Source organism: Lepidochelys kempii, chromosome 1 (genome assembly GCF_965140285.1).
Source record: "Lepidochelys kempii isolate rLepKem1 chromosome 1, rLepKem1.hap1, whole genome shotgun sequence".
NCBI classification, from domain to species: domain Eukaryota; kingdom Metazoa; phylum Chordata; order Testudines; family Cheloniidae; genus Lepidochelys; species Lepidochelys kempii.
The window spans coordinates 5,071,937-5,082,555 of NC_136380.1; the positions used below are offsets into that span (position 1 = coordinate 5,071,937).

Consider the following 10,619-nt stretch of genomic DNA (forward strand, 5'->3'; position numbering starts at 1 on the left):
GGAAGTCATGAAAAGGCAGAGTGTCAGGATGAATGGAGATCAGGGCTGATAGGAGATGCTGAAAGTGATCAGGTGATGGACGGAGAGAGGGACCACAGCAATGGAGAGAGCAGTGCTTGGTCATGGAGTGATAAGACATTAGGTGTGAGGAACTTCTCAGAATGTGAACTTTCACAATGCTGAGTTCAGCCAACCTGGGACACAGCACTCTTGATTAATTAGGAGATATTCTTTCCCCCTCTTGTCATACAGGTTTAAAGTCAATGGCCCCAGGCAATCACATTTTGCAGGTGTATTTGCCAACTTTGTCACGAAGCTCTTTGGTTTTGACCCCATAAATTATAGGGTTGAGCAGTGGGGGGACAAGGAAATAGAGGTTGGCAAAGATGATGTGAATGTGGGGAGCGATGTGCTGACCAAACCGGTGTGTCACAAAGGAGAAAAGCGAGGGGGTATAAGACGTCAGTATCACACAGATATGGGCTGTGCAGGTGTTGAGGGCTTTCTGGTGGGCTTTCTTGGAGGAAATTCTGAGGACAGCCCTGATGATCAGACCATAGGACAGAGTAATGAGCATCAGGTCAGACCCAATGACTACAAATGCTATTACCAAGCCGTATATCCTGTTGACTGTGATGTCCCCACATGACATCTTTGCCACAGCCATGTGGTCACAGTGCGTGTGGGGGACAATGTGATTGGCACAAAATGGCTGTATGCTCACGAGTAGGGGCATGGGCAGAATGAAGAGAACAGCTCTCATCAAACCCACTAGCCCTAGCTTAGCTATTCGTGCGTTGGTGAGGATGGTGGCATAACTCAGAGGGTTACATATGGCAACATAGCGATCAAAGGCCATTGTCGCTAGGATGGCTGAGTGCATCACAGAAGCTGTGTGAAGGAAGAACATCTGGGTGAGGCAGGCACTCACAGTAATGCCCTTCAAATTGAACCAAAATATAGACAGTGCCTTCGGCACGACAGAAGTAGAAGTGCTGATGTCTGTGAGCGCCAGCATGCAGAGCAGCAGGTACATCGGCTTGTGCAGGGTCTGCTCTTTGCCTACCACAAAGAGAACCATGGAATTTCCCAACAGGCCGATAATGTAGAACACAGAGAAAGGGATGGAAATCAGTATGTGGGCAGCTTCCAGGCCAGGGATTCCCATTAGGATGAATGTGGAAGGGTTAGAGTGGGTGAGGTTGAAAGATGCCATGAGGTGGTCAAAGTGTCGATTGGGGTCAGAAATGCTCAAGGTGCCTGTGAGGGAGAGAAGCACAGCAACGGGGGTTACGCACTTTATGACAAATAGTGCAGTAAATATTTGATCGCTATTAACAATGTACAAAGGGGGGTGAGCAGTGAGGTGGCAACATTTACAGATTGCACCAGTTTATTTATTTCAGAGTCCAGTCCAGAGAAGACTCCAGAGGGAGCTAACCAAGCCAGGTGAACGGGCAACATGATGGCAGATATATTTTAAAGTCCATCCTGCAACGTGTATGCCCATTGGAGGGAAAAGCTTGAACTCCTCAAACACCTTATAAGGCTCTAATTTAACTTTAGGAACTCAGAACAGGGACCTGGGTGTCATGGTACACAGCTCTGTGAAATCCTGCTCACAGTGCGAGCACTGACAGAAACAAAGGAAAACATTGGCAACCAGGAGGAGTGGGAGAGGGAAGAATATGGAAAATACAATGCCATGAAATCAGTTAATCAATGTTTCTCCATTCTCTGGACTCATCTGTGTGGTACAGGGCACCATTCTCATACAGGATATTGTAGAACTAGAAGGGTTCAGGGAAGGGCATTGAGAATAATCAAGGGCTTAGGGAAACTCTCTTACAGAGAAAGGTTAAAAACTCTGGTATTTTACCTTACAAAGGAAATGAATAGGAGGGGACATGAGAAAAGTCTATATAATACTGACTGCCAGAGAGTAGATGGAGAATGTGTTCTTCCTGTCTCATAATGCAATTTCAAGAGCATATTCAATTCAACTGAAACATTGAAAATCAAAACAGTTAAAAAAGAAAGACACAAATATTTAATGTATTGCAGCCCACTAGAAACACAGACACACCTTCCTGAGGCTGCTGTTCCATGCTGGCAATTTCTGACCTTGCCGCAAGGCTGGAGTGGGGTTACTCATGGAAGGAGGGATTGTCTGGAAGAAGGAAGGTGTCAGAGACAGTCTCCTACAATGTAGTCCATGTTACGTTACAGTCTGAGATGTCCCACAACCAAGGAGGCCTTGTTACGCCTCTTTGGTCTATGTATTAGGCATTATATCCATTCCCTATTTCACCCAGTTTCAGGACACTGGGCCACTGTGATCTGGACACTGCACGTCCCCATCTCTCCCATCCACATAGACTGTGCTTTCCTGGACCTCCCACAGTGAGATTTCCAACACCGCCTGGTTTTCTCTAAGTGAGAAACCTGTTTTTATTTTTACTGCCTTTTGGTGCTTCTCTTCGTCACCAACCAAAGATGCCGGGGCACAGAGAGAGCAGACCCTTCTCCCTGAAGAAAAAAAAATGGTTATCCTAATTCTTTTAAATCTCTATGCCTTTGAGTTTGAGATTTCAGCAACTCCCCTGTCAGTTCTTCATTGGTCAAAATGAACTCACTCATTCTAGGAGGCCACAGGATGAGTCCAGTGGAAGTCAGTGGAGGCTCATGGCGCATGTAAATCAGGCCATGTATTTAACCCCTTACATGAGGATTTAGGGTGAAATCCTGACTGTGTTTGGAGTTTTTCCTTTGGTCTTAATGGGACCAAGATTTCACCGTTAGTGTTTAAATTTCAGCTCCAAGCTACAACAAACACAGCTTTGGGTCCTGCTACAGAGAGCGATATTCTGTTAGGGTGCTGAAAGTGTTTGAAGGAAACCCCCAATTTATGAAGAACAGGGATTCTAAAACACGTGCCCCTGATATAGCTCTCAAAGGAGGCCAGTGTCAATCTGGAGTAACCCGCTGAAGAGCAGAATCTGGCCACTCTACGACCCATTCTTGTTGTGTACTGTCTCATAACACAGATACCAACTGCACAAGCTTTGGCTGCTCTTCCTAACAGGGCAGTGAAATTACTGAATTGGAAAACTTGAATGAACCAGAGGAAAAACCACCCCACCCCAAAACAGAAAGCGACTGAGACAGATAGAAGGACACAGTAAGAGACAAGGAAATGATCTGAAAAACAAATTTTCATCTAAACTATTTCCCAAGCATTTGTAGTTCCAATTTTACCAGGTAAAATCCCTTGGTTTTTCTGACAATACCAACAATTCAATTCAAGTTGCTGCGCTGGTGAATTCCTGCCCGGATGGTTCTTGACTTGAAAGCTGGATCCCTTCGTGAGCCCTCAGCACTAACTTTAATGCAGAAACAGGCAACTCACCGCAATTCCGCTGAGGAAATCTCCATACTGTAACAGGAAAGCATAGCCTTGATAATCAGTGCATTGATCTCACATGTCTGATACTTGCCGTGCCAGACAGCAACCTTTATGATTCCTCTGTGCTGTCCCTGCAGACTCCCAGGTTGGCAGGACTCCCAGACAATTCCCTCGGCTCTTTGAACAGCAGAAAGAGCAGAAAATAGACCCTGAAGAATTTCAGCTTGAGAGCCTCCCCTGGGAGTGAAGAAATGATTCTCCGATACCAGAGGCTCATATTGTCAGGGCAAACTGAGTACTCCAGACTGTGAAGCCTAGCAATTGACAATGGCTTTGTTTTCTGTGTGTAATGTACTGCCCTGGGCACTCTGTGTAGGAATGCGTCCACAAGATACGGGACCAAACACCATTTTCAATTGATCGTAGCAACGTATCACTGTAACCACCCATGCAGTTGTATTATGCAGTCCATTAGCCTCTGAAAAGTCACTGCCACCCTGTGGAGGTCAAATGATGTGATACTCTATTAATGAAGGCCAAAGGGTGTGGAAAAGGCTTTCTTCTCCCAGGATTCTGGCATCAAAGGTATTTGCCAGTAACCCTTTGAAATGTCTAAGGCAGATATATATCTGGCAGGTCTCAATTGTTGTAATAGTTCTTCTACTCTCTCCATCAGGTAAGCATCACATTTCAGTTCTGTGTTGATGTTTCAGAAATTGATGAAGAAACGGGTTGTGTTATCCTGCCTCAGAATTTGTACCAAGGAACTTCTCCACTCACTGTGTCATTCCTTCACCACTCCCAAGGACCAAAATGACCTATAGTTCATCTCAGATGGTATTCCATATTATACGTGGAATAGCCATGGATATTCCCTGATCTGTTGCCCTGGGGCCATTTCAATATGGTGGAAATTCACCCTCCTGGGGTGAGAACACAGTGGTAAAGGAATCAAACAACTGCTACATCTGGATCTTTTGTTTGAGCTACAGTCCCTCAACCATGCTTGTGTCACAAGTGTCTGGGGGCCTAATTTGGGCTCTGGAGGGTGTGAGTGTGATGGATTGTCATCCCCAGGGTGCAGTAAGGGAGCGGTGGGAACTGCATCCCCTCTCTAACCACCCAGCTGGGCTTGCCCTTTGTCACACTGCTTTGCTGTTGATTCAGCCTCTCCAGACACGAAAGCAGATGACGCCACACACCCAAACTGAGCTACCTGAGGGCTTACCTAAGCCAGCCAAGTATAAAGAGGAGACACCAGTCAATTTCTCAGCTCCCTTGCTGAGATCTTCACAGTGATCTGTACAATGTACGTTCATTAACAGAGTTCATCAGCTAGAGAGTCGATTGATTTCAGAGTGGTGGCCGTGTTAGTCTGTATCAGCAAAAACAAATGAGGAGTCCTTGTGGTACCTTAGAGACTAACAAATTTATTTGGGCATAAGCTTTTCTGGGCTAGAACCCCCTTCATCAGATACATGGAGTGGAAAACACAGGAGCAGGTATAAATGCATGAAAAGACGTGAATTGGGGAAATTAGGTGTAGGTTTTGTAAGGACCCAATCACTCCCAGTCTTTATTCAGGCCTAATCTAACTGTGTCCAGTTTGCAAATTAATTAATTAATTAATTCCAGTTCTACACTTTCACGTTGGAGTCTGTTTTAGAGTAGATTGAGAATGTGTGCTCCCTGTCTCATAACACAAGATCAGGAGGATATTCACTTCAAAGTGCCTGAGTGCATATCATAGGGTTGCAATTGGCTTGACCACATTCTGGGGTACAAACCCCTCAAATCCATTGTAACACAGTCCAGTTCTCAAAAACAAAGTTATACAACTCTCTCCTATAAGCTCTAGTAGAATGTCCTCATCTCCTGCACCAGCTGCCCTGTATTAGCACTTTTCAGTGGAAACAATTGGTTTATCCTCCATGCTTGCTGAAGGATTGGAAGTTGAAAAATCAGATAAATTTTGCTCACCAGATCACTGCATATATGATAAAGAAGTTCAGCATTGTAGTTGCTTAATTTGTCTTTGTCAGCCAGAAAGCGTAGCTTCAGTTCATCAAACTGATCAAGAATCCTGTTCACACAGCGTCTAATGGAAAGCCACCTGGCTTCCAAAAGTTGCAGTATATTCTGTTGATCTGGAAGGCATAGGAAACACTGGCACCTGACCAAAATGACCAATGAGGAGACAAGATATTTTCAAAGCTTGAGTGGGGAGGGACAAAGGGTCTGTCTGTCTGTGTGATGCTTTTATCAGGAACAGAACAGGAATGGAGTATTAGAACTTGTTAGTAAGTAATCTACTTAGAAATGCGTTAGATTTCCTTTTGTTTAAAAGGCTGGTAAATAAGCTGTGCTGAATGGAATGTATATTCTTGTTTTTGTGTCTTTTTGTAATTTAAGGTTTTGCCTAGAGGGATTCTCTATGTTTTGAATCTGATTACCCTGTAAGGTATTTGCCATCCTGATTTTACAGAGGTGATTCTTTTACTTTTTCTTTAATTAAAATTCTTCTTTTAAGATCCTGATTACATTTTCATTGTTCTTAAGATCCAAGGGTTTGGGTCTGTGTTCACCTATGAAAATGGTTGAGGATTTTTATCAAGCCTTCCCCAGCAAAGGGGGTGTAGGGCTTGGAGGGATATTTTGGGGGGAAGACATTTCCAAGGGGGATCTTTCCCTGTTCTTTGTTTAACACGCTTGGTGGTGGCAGCATAGGGTTCAAGGACAAGGCACAGTTTGTACCTTGAAGAAGTTTTAACCTAATCTGGTAAGAATAAGCTTAGGGGTCTTTCATGCAGGTCCCCACATCTGTACCCTAGAGTTCAGAGTGGGGAAGGAACCTTGGCAGAGCCCAAAACTGGACACAGTACTCCATGTGAGGCCTCAACAATGTTGAATAGGGGGGACTGATCATGTCCCTCGATCTGCTGGCAATACCCATACTTATACAGCCGAAAATGCCATTAGCCTTCTTGGCAATAAGAGCACACTGTTGACTCATATCCAGCTTCTTGTCCACTGTAACCCCTAGGTCCTTTTCTGCCAAATTGCTGCCTAGCCATTCAGTCCCTAGTCTGTAGCAGTGCATGGGATTCTTCCGTCCTAAGTGCAGGACTCTACACTTGTCCTTGTCGAACCTCATCAGATTTCTTTTTGCCTAATCCTCTAATTTATCTAGGTTCTTCTGTATCCTATCCCTATCCTCTAGCATATCTACCACTACTCCCAGTTTAGTGTCATCTGCAAACTTGCTGAGGGTGCAGTCAACACCATCCTCCAAATCATTAATGAAGATATTGAACAAAAACAGCCACGGGACTGACCCTTGGGGCACTCTGCTTGATACCGGCTGCCAGCTAGACATGGGTGAAGCTGAAAGATGCCATGAGGTGGTCAATGTGTCGATTGGGCTCAGAAATGCTTGAGCTGCCTGTGAAGGGAGAGAAGCACAGTGAGAAGTTTATAACAAATAGTAAGATAACTATTTTCTAGTAATTTACAATCTAGAAAGGAGGTTTGAGCAGTGAGGTGGCAACATTTACAGAGGGCACCAGATTATTTAGGTCATAGTCAAGTCCAGAGAAGTCCTCAGAGAGAACTAAAAAAGCTAGGTGAATGGGCAGCGTGATGACAGATGAACTTTGATGTCAATCACTGCAACGTGTATGCCCATTGGAAGGAAAAGTTTGACTCCTCAAAGACCTAGCAAGGTTCTAATTTAACCGTATGAACACAGGACAGGGACCTCAGTGTCATGATGCACAGCTATGTGAAACCCTGCTCACAGTGCAAGCATGGACAGAAACTAAGCAAAACATTGGGATCCAGGAAGACTGGGATGGGGAATCCTACAGAAAATACAATGCCATGAGATAAGTTAGTTAATGTTCACCTTTCTTTTGACACCTCTGTGTAGTACTGGGCACTCATCTCACATAGGATAATGAAGAACTAGAGGGATTCAGGCAATATCAACGAGAATGATCAAGGGCCCAGGAAACTCTCATACAGACTGGGATTGTTACCTTACAAAGGAGATGATTTAGAGGGGACATGAGAAAAGTCTATAGAATGCTGACTGGTAGAGAGTAGATGGAGAATGTGTTCTCCCTGTCCCATAATGCAACATCAAAAGGATATTTAATTAAACTGAAATGTGGCAAATTCAGAACGGATAAAAAAATAATGCTTTCTTCACTCAATGCCATATTAGCCTGAGGAACTTGTTTCCACAAGAGGTAATTGAGGCCATAAGCTAAGTCAAAATCAGGAAGGGTTTGGACATTTAAATGGACAGTGAGATATCCAGTTACAATAGTTATAGCTAAATAAATATTTTGGAAAGCCTATATGCCCAAGTGTTTCAGATCACAAACCTATCTCTAGCTCTTTCGTATAGGGGGTGACACCCTCACGACAGTCATGTCATTGCTAGGCTTCTTGCTATGGTGTAAGGTGTAAGAAGCCTATTGCTGGGCTTCTTACACCTTCTACCACAGTACCTGGGGCTGTCACTTTTGTAGAGAGGACACTGGACTAGATGGAAGATAGGTTTGATCCATGATGCTCTTCCTCTTTTGGAAAGAAGCCAAGTTTCCCCAATGGAAACGGAGATTATCCTGCTGGGCTATGACTTTGTGCTCAACAGAATGGGCATTAAGGGCACAAAAGCCTTGATATTTAGGGCTACAAGCCTGCACCTCTGTTATTTCCCTTGTTTCTTTTGGTGAGGCACTTTCTTGCAGCCACCCAACTTTGTCTGAGACATAAGTTACAGGTGTTAACAGACAAGTATAAGCAGAGACACTTTTCTGCAACTCAGATGCTAATCATTTTCATATCTGAATTTCAATGAATTTTGCAGACGACACAAAAATTAGAGGATGGTAAATAATGAAGAGGACAGGTCACTGATTCAGAGCAATCTGGATTGGTTGGTAAACTGGGTCAAAACAAACAATATGTGTTCTAATACAGCTATGTAGATATCTACATCTATGAGCAAAGAATGTAGGTGATGCTTCCATGATGGGGGACTGTCGTAGGATGCACAATGACTCTTAACAAGATTTGGGGGCATAAAGGAATAATTAGCTAAAAATGAGCTCCCAATGTGACTATGTGGCCAAAAAGAGCAAATTTGATCCTAACTAGGGGAATCTCAAGGAGAGGTAGAGAAGTTATTTTACGCCTGTCTTTGATACTAGTGAAACTGTTGCTGGAGTCCTGTGTCCAGTTCTGGTGTCCATGATTAAAAATAACTGTTGATACACTGAAGTAAGTTCAGAGAAGAATCACAGGCATAAGTAAAAGATTAAGGAATCTACCTTATACTGATAGACTCAAATATCTATTTCATTTAACAAAAATTGATAAGGGATGACTTGATCACAGTCTGTAAGTACCTACATGGGAAACAAATATTTACTAATAGGCTTTTCAGCCCCGCATACAGAGGTGTAACATGACCCAATGTCTGGAAGTTGAAGTTAAAGAAATTCTGACTGGAAATAAGGCACACATTTTTTAAACGGTGAGAGTAATTAATCTTTGGAACAATTTACCAAGGTTCTTCGCACAGTCTTCATCACTGACAATGTTTAAATCTCTAAAAGATCTACTATTTTGGGGGAAATTCTCAGGCCTGTGCTATACAGAGTAGATGATCACAATGATACCTCCTGGCTTTGGAATGTTCAAACATGTCCCCTGTAATCTGCTGGAGGCTTTTTGACTGCAAGCTTGTGCCTGAGCTTACTGGAGGCATTTTTTCCATTCATGACCATGGTGAATTTTGCCCTACGTGGAAAAATGCTCATGTGACTGAAGCGCCTTGGAAATGTTACACTCGGTGTGTATTTCACGAGGGCTGAGGGATCCCATGAGGCACTGCATGGATGAACATTTTAGGTGAGAAAAATAATAACTTGAGCCCATAAAGTTTCCACACTGAGGAATGAATGTGCCACCCTCACCGTGAGTGGCTACTAGAGCTGGCAAGGAAATGGTCCCAGAGCATCCTGGGTTTAACATTGGTGTCCCAGAGGCCCACTGTTTCAGTCAGCACATGGCAGGTGTATTTATCTAGGCCCTCACATGTCACAGAGTTACCCGCTCTCATTATATAATGTGCATGCTTCTCATCTTGTGAGTTGTTCCTATGTAGCAGCCCCTGAAGCACCGTGTGGTGTGTATGGGTGTAACAAGAGAAGCCGCTCAGGTCCCTGCCTTGGCATTTGCCATTCGTGAGATTTCTCACTGGTGAGACACAGTCACTGATTATACCCCAGCTGAGGGAGCAGTTGTGATGGGAGGCACCTCACCCCACGGAGAGGAAGAGTTTTGGGGTCCACGGGTCGCACGGAGATTGAGGGAGCCAGGGATGACTAGGAGCATGGAGAAGACACTGGTGACCAGCGTGCTGTTATAATTGGGACAGCCTGGAAGGGGAAAGAGAGTACGTACAGAGGGTCAGAGTATGATGGGAGATTGAAACATCTGAGGAGCAAAGCGTGACATGTTTCCTCCGGCGTGCCACCTAGATATTCAATTAAACTGAAATGTGGCAAATTCAGAACAGATAAACAAGGAATTCTTTCTTCACTCAATGCCTTATTAGACTCACCAGCCTGGGGTCCCTCTTTCAATGCACTGCTGTGACAAGCTGAAGATCCGCTTCCAGTCCTACACCTCATCCAGCATTCACACAAGCAGGAACACCCCCATGTGCTGTTACATGCAGGCTCTCTGACCAGCCACTGCCTGAACCAACAAGAGAAATAATAAATAAATCCAAAATAACCACCAGCTCTGTAGTGTAGGACCCCAGAGCTGTACCATCCTACATTGGTCTAAACTCTGACCAGCGTGAATTTGTTACCCAGTTCGCCCCCTTCCCCCGCGAATGTGGGGAGGACAATACACACTTGTGGTAACCAAGCTGAGATGTCTCCCTCAGACACATCACTTAAAAGCACACTGAGTTTAGATTAAAAGATAAACCAAGTTTATTAACTACAACAGATAGATTTTAAGTGATTCTATGGGATAGCAAGCAGATCAAAGTAGATTACCTAGCAAATAAACAAAAACACAAACTAAGCTTAACACACTAGTTAGATTGACTATGAATTAGCAGTTTTTCACACTCATTGATGCTACAAGCTGTCTGGCAGATTCTGAAGGCACAAGCTGCATTTTC

At 44.0% G+C, this 10,619-nt stretch overlaps 1 protein-coding gene across 1 annotated transcript; it reads right to left on the reverse strand.

Moving 5' to 3' along the window:
• Positions 1–277: 277 nt before the first annotated feature.
• Positions 278–7,356, reverse strand: LOC140917126 (olfactory receptor 52N4). The gene is made up of 2 exons (XM_073359302.1): positions 7,311–7,356; positions 278–1,260 (listed from the first exon to the last, which is right to left on the reverse strand). Exon 2 carries the CDS (start codon positions 1,214–1,216, stop codon positions 278–280), a length of 939 nt encoding a protein of 312 aa, XP_073215403.1. The 5' UTR covers positions 1,217–1,260; positions 7,311–7,356.
• Between the last annotated feature and the right edge of the window lie 3,263 nt (positions 7,357–10,619).